The following is a 16,897-nucleotide window of genomic DNA, read 5'->3' as shown; positions in this document are numbered from 1 at the left end:
TGTGTATTTGTAAATATACTAGTTAACGGGAAATTTTACTGCAAAAAATTAGGTCCAAATTTCTTTCTAACTCTGACATATTCAGATTACTGTGGTACGTGTCTTTCAAAATTTCACCAAAACCTTGCGTGCACACATGAGTTTTTAATTACCAGTTTTGCCTATGTGGGAAAACCCAAGAAAGATAAGGTTAACTAACTGAAAACGTGCAGATTAATACACAAAGTTATTAAATGCACAGAAACAAGCTTTCATTTCATTAAAACCTGTTTGAAGTACTGTGTAGGCACCGTACTCCATTTGTTATACCAATGTGCACATTTCCGAGTTTCCATCATTATTCACAGAGATAATGGATGCATTTTCTATGTATTCTTTCATCTTTGTAATTTATAAGTAACTTATTTTCATGATTCCACATCTCTGGACCGTACAACATCACAGAGTAGGTTTACTCCCACAATACACAAATAAAGCATGCCCACCAGCCTCCCAGCAAGTAAAAACTGCTACCCCTGCAAATAACAGGCATTGCTTTGTTTAAAAGGGGTATTTTCATGGATATGCAGTTCTTGTATCCACAAAATTAATGGGACTAACAGTTATGAGAATGAATTAAAGATGCTATAAAACTACAACACATGAGCTAGTGCAAAAAGTATTTTGCCTTTACCTATAATATTCAAATGCCTTAATGAGATACTTAACACAAGAAAAGTACATTTAGGAGAAATCTAAAAAAAGATGTGTTTATTTTCTGTGCAGATACAGATTCTTTACCCTTCTGCTTTCACCCCAAAGTACATTGACTGGGCAAAGAACAACAAAGGATAAGACAGTTTGCTTAAGTTAGTTACATACCCCTCCAGCAACTTTCTTGATATACATGTATTTGGTGAATCAACAAGAGCCACAACACAGTTCAGGTTATAGCAGATCATACATCAAAACAGAAATAGCCTAGAAAGCTGCACCTTGATATTTCACTAGCAATTTTAACAGCATCTCTATTAATGAATGTTTCTATCCATTACAGCTACGCAAAGTGCTGCTTAAACAGATTTACATTAAAAATTACACAGAGCAACATGCTTTTTAAAATTTTTATTGAGTGTAATATTTAAACAATTTCATAAACAACTAAAGCATAAAAGACTGTCTGTTCATGATGTTTCAAATCTTCTTTTCCTGAATTGTTCCACATAGAACTTGAATGTCTCCTATAAATAGAGTGGAATAAACAAGTTCAACATTGTTTCAACTGAAAAGTTACTAATTCTGAACAAAGTCTTATGTCCTGACAAAAGCAAAATCTATTATTCTCTGTCATGCAAAACTAGATCTGTATTGAAGTCTGTATAATTAAGAGAAATACCAGAGAGAGAGAATAAAAGGAAAAGGAAAACCTTGCCAAAAATGCATAATGAAGCTTCTATTACAAAATACAATAATATAATCAATTTCATTTTAAAAATGAAAATACTTTTTAACTGCAATCTGCAATTCTGTCAAAAAAATTATGAGATGCTTTTAAAGACCAAGCTGCATTAGAGGAAAATCGAACAGGGAAATCAGAAAATGAATCATTTCAGTGACTTTGAAAAAACACTCGTATTTTCACTAGCTACATGTAAGAAACAGATATTCTAGGTTTTAAATTTACACAGTCCAAATAAAAATTCAGATTATAAATTACGTCAAGGTTGCAGAACACACTCCACAGCTGGTAAAGGGCTAAACCAAATATTTTATGCCAAGTTTTTCTCCAATTCTTTGCAAAATGAGAGAAGAAAATTACAATTATCATGGAGAAACAGCATATAATCAGGTCTTTACAGGACTCTAGAAAAACACTTATTTTAGAACATAAAAAGTGGCTAGAAAATGGCAATAAAAAGTTTGCTTAGAGAGGGAAAACAAAGTAAGTCTTTAAAGTCTGCTTTGCTAAAATGGTAGAGTACTAGTCAAAGGAATGATGTGAAAAAAGTATTTACTGTCTTGACAGATTTAGTGTCATGCCACTTGTCACCCTCCAACAAGACATACTTGCACAGTTGCATATATCTGTTGGCAAGGCTAGAAGCAAAACTGCAGTAGAAAAATAATTCCTACAGTTCTAAAATCCCATCCTAATAAACCAGCAACTTGTACTAGATACAGAACAGGTAATTAATGAAAACTAAACCCCATTAATTGTTAATGAAATACACATTCTACAACCTTTTAAAGTTCAATTGCTTAGATAAATGCCCCAAGTACACTTGAAAAAGGTTACACCTGTAGATGAGTATCTGATAAGTATCGCATAGTTTAAATATCATAACCTCAAGAGGTTTTATTTCCTCAAGTCAAATCCAACACAAGATTACTATAGCTGCTACAACACAGCACTTCATACATTACCTCTTTTGAGAAGTCTCTGTAGAGATCTAACCCCTAAATAATTATTCACGCAATTTGTTTTAATAACACTGAACATACACAGTTCTGCAGATCTATTTCTTAATTAGGAAATACTCACAGGGGGTTCAGTGAAAGGGACAGGCTCTCCTACTTTCTTCAGAAAAACTGCTAAAGATTTCAGAGTTAGCTCGTGCAGCTGTATGTTCTTTGTTTTTGTTTTCTCATACACAGCCTTTACAGAAGCAACATCCCCATCCAATTCTAAGGAAAAAAATAAAAACCAAAAATCCCCCAGTGATTATGTGTTCCTCTTCTCACCTGTTTCCATGATGTCACACATTCCTACTACATGCCAAAACATATTCTAAATATTTTAATATACAATATTCCACATATTCTGGATATTCTTCAAATCCACAATTCACATAAGAGAACAGAACATACAGCCATTCTAGCCTTCCTTTTTGAGGCTGGACGATCAATTCCCTCAAGCATGTGCTGGAACCAGGAAGGAGTAGGAGCCACACAGTGAGAACACACCACTCTAGGATGTGAGACAAGAGCCATGTGCCTCTGTCTGAAGTAAATGATAAAAACTAAAACCAAAAGCTAGAACATAAACCACCCAAATTCAGGATGTGAGAACTCTGTAACAGAATGTAGTTGCCTTAAGTAAGAGAAAATATTGTTGCAGTTCCAGGTGCTGGCTACACTGAAACTATAACCTAAAGGAACAAAGTAAAACAAAGGTCAGATGGTCATTTTAGAACACAAAGAAAAACCCATTTCATCCTACTGAGCGGGAGAAAATTTTTGCTGACCCACTAACACTATTACAGATCTTAACTGCTTAGGTAACCAATAACATTTTTCTGGATATTCCAGAAGAGGCACCATCCCCTGCAACATGTTTTAACTAATCCACTCTTCATTTATTTAAAGCACTATTCACTTCTAGCTGTAGAAGAGTAGAGTGTATTTCTCCTTCCTCTAAAGTGGGAGAGGGGAGAAACTACTCCTCCCACAGTGACTCATGCTTAACCATAAACTTTGCTGTTGCTCAGACATTTGCTTGAGAAGCATTGGGATGAAACTGAAGTGAACCCTCACAGTTTTACTGTTGTCCTCAGGGTCCTAGAAGCAGTACAACAGTTCCTAACACCTTGTGAACAACAAGGAAGCCATCATGTCCAGTTATATTCACTTTGCTGCTTGGGAAAACACAAACATCGTCAGTATGGCAGCTGCCTCAGGTTCTTACTTGTTCACGTTTGGAAACATCATCTCTACAGCTACAAGGGCTACAAAAACAATGGTTCTTGAAGAAAAGGACCTTTACTGATGCAGAAATGGATAGCTTGTGTCCCTTTCTCACGAGAAAAAGCTTTCCACTCACATCTGGCAAGTGGCTGAGGTCCTTTCTGGATGTGGGAGGCTACTGCAAAAACTGCACGAAGTGACGGTTTAAGGAAAGCCTAATAGAAATCATCAACTTGCTATTTATTTAAAATAGATGTATTTATTGCACGGAAAAGAAAAAAAAAAAGAGCTAATACTTAAGATTGCATTTAATGGACCATGCAAATGTGATTTTACATATTTCTTTTTTTCTAGAAGGTGTACAGCAAAGAATTATGCATCTCACTAGAGGAGGAAATCTAGTCCTGGCAGTTGATCACATCTCAGGACAAAGAAAGGAGTATACGTACCTTTATTTGTTCAGTTGCGGATGTCTGATACAAGATTAGGCTTCTTTCAGCTCTGATCTATGTTCTACTATATCTTTGCTAAACACATAAACAATTACCATTGTATTTGCCCATTTAGTTTGATAACTAGCAACAGCAACCAATTGTAGTAATAATACTCCGTTATCTTTCATTCCACTTTCTAACTAAAAATAATAATGCATCTGACAGAAGAATCATTTGTTCTCTAGAAAATTGTGATACTACAAGGTTAGACTTGGCCCATAATGAGAAATCATATTTAAAAGCTTACTAACTGTAAAATGAAAAAAAAATCTTTTAAAGAAAAGATCTTATTTCTAGCCCTCTTGGCTAGAACACAACCTAAGCACAGCCTTCTAAATTTCAGTTGTGCTAAATATTTTGCTGATGATCATTTTAACAGCCAAATGAAATTAACACGCCACTGCAGAAATTATCAAAAAATGGAAGAGAGGGGATGAGGGGAAGAGGTTGCTAAATTGTTGTTCATGTGTACAGATCTGTACATGTTATACAGCGTGGGGACAGAATATAGTAAGCACCCCTGAATATCCTAAAAGTAGGACAACACCTTATTTCCCTAAAATAGAAAGATGCAATAGAAAATGCAGAGATACCCTAGTACAACTCATCCAGCCCAGCCCTGGTAAAGGATATCAGGTAACGGATGTGCATTCTTCTACCTAATACAGAAGTGGAATCCAAGTGTCATACAGGTGAGATGCTTGTACAGAATAACCTGAGAACCGCTCAAACTCTTCATGCTGGTACAGAATGCCTCCTCTAGAACTTGCTACAAGCCACCTACATCTCTGCCTAAAGAAACTACAGCAACCATCTGTTCACATACATCGTGGTTTCACATGTTGAATACACTCTAACCAGTGTTTCTGGTATAATAGAGCAAGTGATTGATTCTCTGCAATCTCTTTATGAAATTGTTGTCCTATGATGTAGTTGGAAAGTATACTGGAAAAATTAATTAGTTCATTTACAGAATTTTTACTGAGGTAAAAGCAGTAAAGGGCGAGTGACAGTCTAAAGCAGCAGGTACAGTGCTAGTGACAAAAGGGTGGGTTTTTGGTTTTATAAAAACACGTTGGAAAACTTACCCCTGCTGGGAATAAAACTATGGGGCTAAATGATTTTGGTAGTGATTACTGTTTTGAATGTTACTAAGCAAGTCAGTTTGGTAGGTTAGATACTACATCATGAGAACTTCCACAAGTTGATTCAAATACAGTATAGCTTATATTCCTTTAACACCATGCCTTGGACTTGGGTTTGAAGTCTTTTACCTAATTATTCCTATTTATCTCCTCTGTGATAGACTGAAGCACAAGGGCTTCTGTCATTATACCTTTCTGTTTGTGATACATGTGTGAAGAGTATTTACTCCCTGTAATAAAACTGGAGGAACATATCAGAGTACACCAGGCAAAGGACACTACAGCACAGAGATGCAGGCTTCCAACGGAGTGTTGCCATAGGGGCTATATGTCCTGGGTTTTCAAGGCTGAGTGTTGCAAATAAGCATACTTAAATAAATAACTTGAGTTTTTTAGAGCTGCTCCTCTCTGACTTCAACTATAAGAACTGATTAACACTTCAACTATTTAGGTAAATCCAAATGAAGGCATCTGGAATATTAACTTTGGTTAAATTAAAACAGGTACAAAGAATCTACACTAATAACAATAAGGTCCTTGCACATTACTCATAGAACTCATCACTTAACGATTTTGAAACACAGACATAAAAGGAACCAATATTACATGTGTCGGGGAAAACAGTTAGATTAATTTGAAAAGCCACTCATTTCTACAGTATTTCTCTCCATGGGTTAGGATGGATTCTTTTTTATTCCACTTCACCTCTCTTGTAGGAGTATCCTTTAATCTAACCCAGCCTGGTTTGTAAAGGATTCAAGACTTGGGTCAGTTGGCTCCTTTTCCAATCTAATAGCTAAGATAGTACACAGGCACAACAGACTTAAAACATAAAACCCCCAAACACCCCACTTCTTTGTGGCTCAAACTGTAAAGCAAGTTACACAGTGTAGATCCTACTCCTCCTAAGGGTTTCCACAACCCTTCCTAATGTCTCGAGAGTTCTTGCTAAAAAACTATTCCAAGGACAGTAAATTACCATAACATTTCATGAGGTAACGGTATGCAATTTCCATATCTAGATGCTCAGGAATCAGTTCTAGAAGTGTCTCAATCTTCTTTGCCTATAAAATTTAATGCACAGACAAAAAGAGCATTAACTTCAAATCTTAAAGAACAAAATGAAATTGCCAAAGTTAGAATAATTATTCCAGATCTCTTAAGTGAAATAACAAGGAATGTACCGTGCAACTGAAAGCAGACAAAATAATTTCCTTCCCAAAATTTCATATACAGATACAAAATAGTCAAACAAATCAGGCACAAAATAAAACAAACTAAACAAAGAACTAAAATCCATACTCAAGAAGCCTAAACATTACCTTTTCTATTTTTCTTGAAGGAAGCAATCAATGTATTAATGAGAATATGTCAACCAATTAAAAAAAAAAAAGCAAAGCACTCTGCAGCCTTCACTGACCTAGAGGTCAGTGGTAGCTATGATCAGTGCTTAAAAGAAGTAAGATCACTGACTAACATGCTTAAATCGGGAACGTCCTTCCCCTCAACCTCCAATTCCAGTTTCAAAAACTCTCAGGTTTTGAATTAGAAAGAGTTTATAGAAATTAATACTTTATCACATACTACTAACTTCCATGTGTTTTTAAAATTCCAACTTGAAAAGCTGGAAAATTTCATTTTTTCTAATTTCTTCTATAGACACCAAAAGATGGTGTTTATCATCATATTTATCATCACTTCAACAGAAGAACTTTTAATCTATGAATATTTAATGGAAATTTCCACAAAAGATAAATGTGCATTTTCCCTCCTTTGAAACATATTTATTCTAATTTGTGTATTAACTGTCTCCTGATGCAGCTCCTCTAAGAAAGAGAAATCAATGTGGCTTGGCATGCATGTATGTGGTTTTTGGGGTGTTTTTGTTATTATTCAGTGTTGGGTGGGGTGGGGTTTTTTTGTGGGTTTTTTTTTGGTTGGTTGGTTGTTTTTTGCTTTCTACTATGAGGAAGAGAGGAACAGGAATAAAGCAGGCACATAAATGAGAGCATTTCGAATTATAGGGAACGAGCACAAAGCCAAGAATCTAAGCAGATGCTCAAACTAGATACATGCCTAAATCACCATAACAAGAAATAAGAAATGTGTCTTCTAATGTCAACATAGAAGCATTTTATCATTAGAGAAAGGCTGAGGTTTAAACTTGCATTTGTATTCATACAATGCAGCCAACAAAATAAGTACTTTCAGGTTGCAACACTGAACTGGATAGTGCAGTAAAACATTTAAAGCACAATGTTTGTAGGACAAAGTATAACATCAAAAATGAAGGAAATTACTGAAACAATGGAAAAGTATTAAACTATACCCTCCTTTTCCATCATGCTCCATAAAGTAAACTGTTCCTTTAAATGTAACCAGCTCTGCAAATTAACCTCCCCCCTCCCCGAGGAACCTGATAAAGCTTGTCAACTGTGAAGTTCAAGATCCAAAACACTTCAAAGGTCAATGAAATAGTATTTTGTTACATATACAATGATGTACATGAAAAAATATCGTACCTGTCCAGGTCTAGATGCTGATCTAGCCATAAACCTCACTAAAGCTCTCTTCTCAACTGATGCACCATATCTCTAAAGAAAAAGAAATAATTAGTGCAGCAGTCATGAGTAGGCTAGTGACAAACAAAATGACTAAGGTGAAAAATTCCAATTACAGATGTTTAAAATAATACACTAATACATTACCTATTTACAAGGCAAATAATTGACCATTAGTTTGAAAAAAAAAAAAAGCCACCACTGAACATAAGAAACAAGTTAATTTTGTGCACTGTTTTGGCAAACATTGTTTTTAAAATGGTAGATACAAAGTTTGTTTAAAACAAAAGGGGAAAGAATTAAACTAATACTTCAACATACCACAAAAATGAGGTTTAGGACTGCAAAAGAATGAAAAAGAGAAACACTATTCCTCTCCAATTATACTGCCAAGCATTCACAAGTGAGCTAGGGATCATAAGGTTAATTATACATTTAATAAGGTGTCAGGGAGATAACTGCTCGTTTCTTTATAAAAATTAAAATGTACAAAGCAAGTTCTCTTTAAAGTATAATTACCTACACTTACGCATACAAAGGACTGATTTCAATCTCTCTATTTTATAAAAGGCTTTCACTGCAATAGACAGTGTTTGAGAGAGAGAGAAGTTGAACTTAGAAAAGTTTGAGACAGACCAGATAAAAAAATCAAAAATCTATCTTACTTTAGAAACAAGGGCAAAATAAAATAGACAAGACTGTATTTTAGTGTACGTTCCTCAAAGGTGTTAGTCTTAAAATTCTTACAATGCACAGTACTTTTTATAAGTTGGAAGATATTTTATCAGTACCAAAATGCACTGGAAGAGAATACTGTGCATGTAAAAATACACATACCATGAATTTACTGCATCCAATTAATATTTTAGACATAGGCAAACAAGACTTTTTGGTTTATGCCGTTATGAATGTACTGTATGTGTATTACTACTATTACTATATGATTATTACTAGATTCTAGTTACCCATTAGTAGAATACTCGATCCACAATAGCAGTCAAGAACATTTAACACGACTGAAAGTTTTTCCTGAACCACATAAAAACCAGTTTCTCATACACACTGTAGTTTCAACTCAAGCTTACCTGTGAATGTTCACTTAACATGAAATATTTTGAAATTCTCCCCCAAGATATAGGGTATACAACGTTATTTCAAGTATGCTACTGAGCTATAAATTTAATTCCAATAGTTGGATGCTGTTGGAATAATTTTTAGGAATATATAAATGGAAATTACTCCATGTTTTGAAAAATTTTAAGAACATGCCTATTTTACTTAAAGGCAAAACGCCCTATAATCACAAAAGCAAGAAATCATAACCACTTTTTATTCACTCAATTTCATTCATTTCAATCAAAGAGCAATCAAAAAAATGAAGAATAACATAATTTGAGTTTTTTGCATTTTGATGCATATTGATGCTATATAGCAAGAGGGTTTTATATCAAAATTGTAGTCTCGTTTTAATTTAATACTCAGAAGACCAGTTAGGCAAAGAAATAAAGTCATATTCCAGAGCAGCAAATATACAAAAAATACTGTAGCAGAAGTAATTGAACGTATTTGTTGGTATGCATTCTTCTCAAAAAATGGTCTTGCAATATCATAAAACATCCGACAGATGAAGCAGAGCTTTTTCTGTAGCAGCTTAAAATACTTAGCAACTAGTAAATGAGTAGTGTGTACCACCAGGAGATGGTAAGAGGCCTCAATCTTAGGCAGGAGCCTACACACACAGAACCATCTGCAGAACTGGTGTGACGGCTGGACTGCTACCTTGCTGGGATGAGCCTCCCTGAGTGAGCCTGTTTGGGCAGCTCCCACCACCCACAGTTTATCCCACCTCTGGCTCGGCTTTGTCTTTAGCTCTGTACAAATAGCATGAATGCAGATGTCTCAATCCCTTGAAGGTCTCTAACTCAGCTAAGACTGTGCCTCAGAGACCAGCATTTGTCTTTTAGTGCATCTGTGACACTCAAGTGAATAGAAAGCAAATTCAGCTCTCAATAAACCTTGAATACAGCATATACAGTATTACTGAAACCAAGTGAAATAAGGTCCACAAAAAGCAAGCATTGCTTACTTCTGGTTTGCAAACTGCACAGTTGTAAGATATTATGTTTACAGCACTTAAATTATGTGAGAAGTTGCAAGGAAATGGTTTGCAAGAAACACTTGCTAGGTCTAGCAGAAAACTTACAAAAGAGTATTTGCTTTGAATGGAATTTCCAACAATATAGAGAAAGTATTTCCTTCAGGTTGTTAGGAGACCAAAACCTTCCAACTGGCACCCGCTACTACTATTTGTACTAAAAGCACCAGCTCATGCTTTGGAATAGTCTAAACTGTGACAGTGCTACTCACACTGTAATTCAAAAGCATACTAGTACTAGCCTACGCTATACAACACCTCTTTTTGACAATTTCTCAGTTAACCTTTGAAGAGCTCTAAGCATTTCTGTAGCTCTCTTGTTATGTCATTACCTGTATCAACGATCTGGCATCATCCACTCTGTCTGCACTGACATATTGAAGGAAAAGATCTGTGACAGGTCTGTAAATTCCAAACTGACTGGCCAGTCGTTCTGCCATCACACCAACTGCAAAATGATGGGTACATAAGGAAAATCTTTGATTGAAAAGCCACTTTTGTAAACTTCACAGGCATGATTTATGCTGACCGAGCAGGTTTTACATGTAATAGCTCTTTCATAACACTTCTGTCTAGTCAGAATATTTAAATATCATTGCAATTAACTTACATTTTTCAAAAGCTGGTTCTAATCCTTCCTCAGACACCTTTCTTAACAAATAGGAAATACTTTTGACAGCTTGATCAGGATTCTGTGCACCAGAGATAAGCAGAGGCTCAAGGTATTCCACAGCAGCATCAAGGTCATTGCTAGGAGAAGAGATTGAACTGGCTTAGTTTCTGAAATCAAGATTTCAAAACCTAAATAAACAATGATATTTAAGTTTCTGTTTTCTACATTAAGGTTGTATATTTCCTGGGAATGGTTGAGTACCTATGACTTCATTCAGATATTGTAAAAGTGAAACCATTTATGACCAAATGAATAAATTAACCCATAATGACCTTTAACCTGTACAAAGCCTAAGTAATTTTGACACACTTTTGTCCTCATTAAGAAAGAAGAGTTCAGCTATCTGCTTCAGAAAAATCTGTTCTGTGAATCTAGAAGGCAAAATCAAAACATTAATGGAAGGTATCTGAATAATTAATGCACGCAACTCAAGTAGGTTTTTTTAATGCTATTCAGTTAATTATTTACCCCATTTTTGCCATGCCTGACTTTTTGGATGCAAAAGACAATACTAAATGCCACTGAGTCAGTACCTTTGTCTAAACACTTTTAATCTTATGGCTTAAGTATAGTGCATGCTAATGAAATAATGCAGGAAGCATTCACCAAAGTGTAAACTCTGCTTCTGGCATTCTGAAAATTTCAAATGACAGTATCTCTTACAGTCCACTCTAAAAAATAATCTAACTGAAAATTTAAAATTTAATGAAAAATAATTAAATTTTCAATTTAATTGAAAAAGAAATAGGAACACGGTAAGTGCTTTTAGATGAAGCACAAATGCAACAAACTTGAAAGCTATGAAACATGCTTTAAAAAACATATCAAAACCATGAATCTACCAATAAATGAGCATGTATTAAAATATGTGTAAGAATCTGTTTTTCATTGTTCTCAAGGTACAGCTTGCAAGGTATTTAAGAATGTATAAGGTGCGTACTATTTCTGCTGCTGTTGCGTCTTCTCACACATCCAAGTTATGGGAAAAGTTGGTACTGCTTAAATAACCTGTGCCTGCATACAGCAATTTATTTATTTATTTATTCTTGCCACCAGTCTACATCCTAAGAACATAGCATGACTTTGCAACACTTTTATGACACAGAAATATAGGAAAATATGCAGCTTAGGAGACAAATCCTGAAGTGTCTCTCCTATTTGGAGCATTTAATTTAGGCAAAAGTCAATGCACTAGAACTGTGTGCCAGGGATCACTCAGATCTAATTATTTACAACATCAGTCCTTTATAGACATTGTTTTTCAGTGTCTGAAAATACAGTGAGCTCACTACTGGAACTGGCTTGCACAGTTCTCCTTCAAGTCCTGTTGCTGTTCCAAACACCTTAGTGACTAGTCTCTCTGGTCTGGAATGCCTGAGGCAACTGGGTATGTGTTATGTACTACACAGTTCTACAGCTTCCCTGCTGAGTTAGTCACAGGAGCTCTACCTGATGAAACCAGTGTGAAATAAAATAACAGAGTATATAGGATTCCTGAAGAATGGTTCCTGCAAATCATATTTGAGAAGTTCATAGTAGGCCCTTTCCCCCAGAAGTGCTTCTCCCATTCAACTTTATACAAAGGATAAATTAGCACAGAACCAACGTATTAACTAAAACAAAAATGCTGGGCAGAACATGATACTGAATTAAACTGCTGAATCAAAGGATACTCAAAGCATGGGGATAATTATCATGATCAAAACAGTGACCTAAAACAGCATAGCAGCCTATTTTTAAAAATTGTGACAAAATAATACAAAACCGCTCCACAGATATATGTCTGGCTTTCACATTTTGAGGGTAAACACAATAATATTTTGTGATGTCAACGACTGGAGCAGGTAGCAGATTGTTGTTTCCAAATAAGTATTATATGCATAATCCATCGGAACTAAGGTCCAGGATTTTTTATATGTATATTGATAAAGTCATTCAATTTTATGTTCAGATTTCATAGGGGTTTTGATCTAACACCAAGGAGAACACTTTACATGAGGTGTAATACATTAGAAGAAATGTATCAAAGCCAAAATACAGCACCAGACAAGACCTTGTACTCTCCCAAATGCTTCATACCCCTGTATTTCAATAAATTATTTTCAACTCCAAATGTGTTTGGGAAACAATACCAGAACAAAACTGCACAGCACACTGCTCAGCTTGACCAGAATTCTAATATCTAGGACACTGTAAGAACAGAACCAGAATGAAATAGATAATGCAAGTGAGTTCCCACTAATCTGCATAAATGAATTACATATACTAGTGCTAGAAATACTTACTTTTTAGTATGAGCCAAAGCAATAGCATTAGCAATTAGTGAGGCAGGTACACCAATTGATTTTGTGATGTCTTCCAGCATGTTTTTAAGTGCTTGCAGGTTCTTTAGGTCTCCTTTTTCTGCCAGAGCCTGAACGAGCGCAGTAACTGCTGGTCTAGTAGGCAAGAAGCCACTGTCAAGTATTCCTTTTAAAACAGCCATGGCATCTAACAATGGTAAAGAAATAAGGGAAAAGGAAATCAGATTTTAGTTCAGAAGGCAACCATGCTGCTGGTATCATTAACTCTACCCTTTTAAAAACATGTACTGAAAGTAATACTCTTGCTGAATTTAAGCCCCAAAATTTCTATAGTGAATTTTAACTTGAATATATACACACACAAATAAAAACTTTCAACAGTAATTCAGGTTAAAATGATGTAATATTTACTCAATAAAAAGTATTAAGATACTTTTAATAATTAATTTATTTTGGTATCCAGGTCAAGAAAAGCAGCTGTCTTACAAATATCTTCCCTTATGGCTAAATTTAAAGTAATGATCTTTTCAGCTTGTTTTTTCTCCAAACTAAAATCAATTTTCTTTACTAAAAAACAAAACTGTTGCATACTTAACAAATATAGTTTAAAAATGTAATTCGTTATTGAAACTGCTAAAGTCTAGTATTCAGATTTGTCTCTTTATGGTGCACCAAAACTTTGTTTACCAACATCTAATTTTTAAATAACAACATGGGACACAAGTCTCCATACCAGACCAAAATTAAACTCAAATCTGGACAGTTACCTCAAGAACTCCTGAAATTATATCAATTACCTATGTTAAAACCACACAAAATCAACCTCCTGTTCACCTGCCACAAATTCACCAAACCCACGGCAGATGAAGTCACCCTCATTTCTCTAAGCAGAATTCTTGTCAATTTACATTATACATGAGCAAACACACACAGAAAGACATGTCCCTCTGGTAAAAATCTCTTACTCCTTACTAGCATAGGCAGGATTAATCACAGATAATAATTATAATACCAAGGGATAACACTTCTAAAATAATATACACCCACTTGAACTCCACAGCATTAACATTTCCAATTCAATATGCAGGTACTGCAGAAACCAAATATTACAAGTGAGGAAGAAGAAACATCCTGTAAGCCTACCCTTCCTTCACAGCAAATTCTCTTCCTGCACAGCCTCCCTCCACTTCCCCCACAACCCTTTCTTTTTAGGGAAAAAAAGGAGCAATACGCTGGGGCAAGATACCTAAAATTTAAAAAACAAACTTAAAACACATGCCAAATTCAATCTCTCCTGACTGTAAGTGTGGACTTCCCTTTTGCACCGGGCACGACCAGACTTCTCAAAAGCTAGGACAGAGAAAGATTTCAACGTTTCATGTGTGCAGCACTACTGCAAGAAAGTATGTACTAGTAGCATACTGGATAATTCTGCTGGCATCTTTGTTTTTTTCTCCTTATGCAAAAGTACTCATTACTACTAATATGAATTCAGTAATTTCATCCTTTGATTTTTCAGTACTTAAAAGCAGGTAACTATGTGCTTGTGAAAACCAATCATTTATCTTTTAAAAGGCTTTCCTATAAACTCTGAAAATTCTCTATCATGAAACTCAAGCTCTGACCCAGTTATCTGGATTTTACCAAGTTCTTGCTAGAAGATACAAGAGCTTTTACAAGTATATTTAGGGACCTACATAAAAACTTCTAACTGTACCACATTACACAGCAAAGAATGATGGTGAACTGTATGAGGAAGTGCTAAAGCAAGCAAGTTTTACTCAAGTGAAAGCCATCAGAGAATGTAGGTCAAATTGAGCTCACCAACACTACAAAAAGACCATGCCCAAAAGTTTATTTGGTAAACTGTGAGCCTCAGAAAATTACCCATATAGTTGAAATATTACAGTTGGCATTTTCAAGGCTTCACTTACAAAAAGAGAAGCAGTATCTTCCAACTTAAAATACAAACAAGGATCAAGTCTGACTATTCAATTAAATTAACAAAGTAAAGCCTGATCAATGCACAAGATAAAGGAAAACATAATTTTGCAAAGGAATGTAATTCCACAGACTTCTTAAGAAACTTTGTATTGTTTCACTTTTAGAGTACAGCAGGGGAGAGGGTTGATGTGCAGAGAATTTAGCACGCCGGCTAAAAAGAAATCATGTAGTTAGCGCAAGAGATTGGCAGAATATATAATCATCAGTGATGTTCTGAAGGAAAGATTTTTGGTGTGTAATATTTAGGAAGAACTGGCAAAACTTCATGGCACACTGGGCAAAAAAAAAGCAGAAAAATTATTAAAATAAAATTAGGTAAAACTAGACCTTAATAAAGTCAGGTGAAGGCTTTGAAAGCTGCGAAAACTTAAGACTGGACAAAAGCAAGAGAAGCAATTGCATTCACCACAAATACTTCAGTCAATGACACCTAGCAATGATGCCAGACTGGAGACTGAATGGGGAAGGTATTTGAAAGACGACAAGTTTGCAGGGAAGAGTACAAGTGAGAAGCTGCACCTAAATGCTCATTTTACGAGTATTTTATGGGCTACTACACACAATGGAAAAAAATAAAATTAACTGATGGCTGAATCAAAAATGGTTTTTCTGGTATGCTTTCTGGTATTAAAGTAAAACCCAGCTCAGTGTAACACATTTTCTTCATACCTAGCTGCTTTAATGCTTAAAGGTACTGACAAAAATATGCATTAACAGTGTGGTTACACTTCCATAGGGATAAAAGACACACCACTGCATGTAAAACTATGTGCTTGCAGAGTTCTCCTTTCTAACGAGAGTTCTACAGCACAATTTAAATAACACCGTGGAGCTGAACTCTAGGCTGCAAAACAACCAACGCTGAGAATTAAACTAACACAACTGTAAACTTTATCCACCATCTTGTTGGGTACCCTGACATACTCTTCAGCCACCATTTTCTTCTCTATCATCACTGTTATCTTAAAAACGAAAACCAAACTGAGTATTTTGTTACTGTTGGTATTGAGAACTATTAAAAAGTATTTGATTAAGTTTTTAAATCAATATTATAATCATTTAGTGCACAATCATGCACATTTAACAGTCAATTTAACTCATCTGGTATCTCACACAACCAACACAATATGCAAGAAACAACTGCTGGGAATTGTTTCAGATGCTCTAAAGTATGTTAATTTCCAAAGCAAAATGACTTGTGCTGTGAATTTTAACGCACTTGAAAGCCTGTACTTTCTCTCGTTCTGGAGCACAAATTTTGCATGTCTGAAGAGCTGTGATTCATCTTAAGAAAACCCATCTTGTGTTAAATGGAATGGAAACTGGACTAAGTGGTCAAATGACAAGTACATTCATATTCAAGCTGTATTATAAATGCATGTACAGTAATTTACGTCTCTCAGCTACCACAAAAGGCTCTTGATAAGCAGGTAATTTGCTAAATGGACTCCTTTATCCAAGTATTCGAAGGGCGTTACAAGAAAAATCTGCAGAGGCATTAATGTGACGTAAAGGTCAAGCATTGTGACATACCTTTCAAATAATCCCGCCTAACTTGCGATATGATGAGGAGGCTGCTGGCAGCACTGTTCAGTGTGAAGCCCTTGATGTGGGTCTCAGCACTAAAAGAAGCAGACATTTAGAAAGGAATTACTGACATGCTTCTGATACGATAATAAATGGTTGAGCACCAAGGTGAAATTATAAAAACTACTGTTCGTATGTTAAAAATATTGCTGCAAAATATCGACCTGGAGACAGCTTTTGTGTTATCCTGTCAATGGTTATAGAAGGATAATTTTTTTTTGCATTCTGACAGATGACAAAGTTGGAAGTGAGCAACAAAAGAAACAAAGTACAAGATTTTTTTTAAACAATCGGTTCAGATTCTTGAATGCT

At 35.3% G+C, this 16,897-nt stretch overlaps 1 protein-coding gene across 2 annotated transcripts in view; it reads right to left on the bottom strand.

Moving 5' to 3' along the window:
* Nucleotides 1-735: 735 nt before the first annotated feature.
* Nucleotides 736-16,897, bottom strand: part of LRPPRC (leucine rich pentatricopeptide repeat containing) — a 92,752-nt gene continuing 76,590 nt past the window's right edge. For both annotated transcript variants that reach the window (XM_074897099.1, XM_074897100.1), the window contains exons 31-38: nucleotides 16,532-16,620; nucleotides 12,977-13,181; nucleotides 10,629-10,768; nucleotides 10,351-10,466; nucleotides 7,825-7,896; nucleotides 6,282-6,366; nucleotides 2,522-2,664; nucleotides 736-1,220 (exon numbers count right to left, since the gene is read on the bottom strand). In XM_074897099.1, the coding sequence (XP_074753200.1) occupies nucleotides 1,164-1,220; nucleotides 2,522-2,664; nucleotides 6,282-6,366; nucleotides 7,825-7,896; nucleotides 10,351-10,466; nucleotides 10,629-10,768; nucleotides 12,977-13,181; nucleotides 16,532-16,620 (907 nt within the window). In that variant the 3' untranslated portion in view covers nucleotides 736-1,163. The remainder of the gene's footprint in view (nucleotides 1,221-2,521; nucleotides 2,665-6,281; nucleotides 6,367-7,824; nucleotides 7,897-10,350; nucleotides 10,467-10,628; nucleotides 10,769-12,976; nucleotides 13,182-16,531; nucleotides 16,621-16,897) is intronic.

Source organism: Athene noctua, chromosome 1, assembly GCF_965140245.1.
Source record: "Athene noctua chromosome 1, bAthNoc1.hap1.1, whole genome shotgun sequence".
Lineage (NCBI taxonomy): Eukaryota > Metazoa > Chordata > Aves > Strigiformes > Strigidae > Athene > Athene noctua.
Note: the sequence above shows the minus strand (reverse complement) of the source record. Positions and strands in the feature narration are given on the sequence as shown.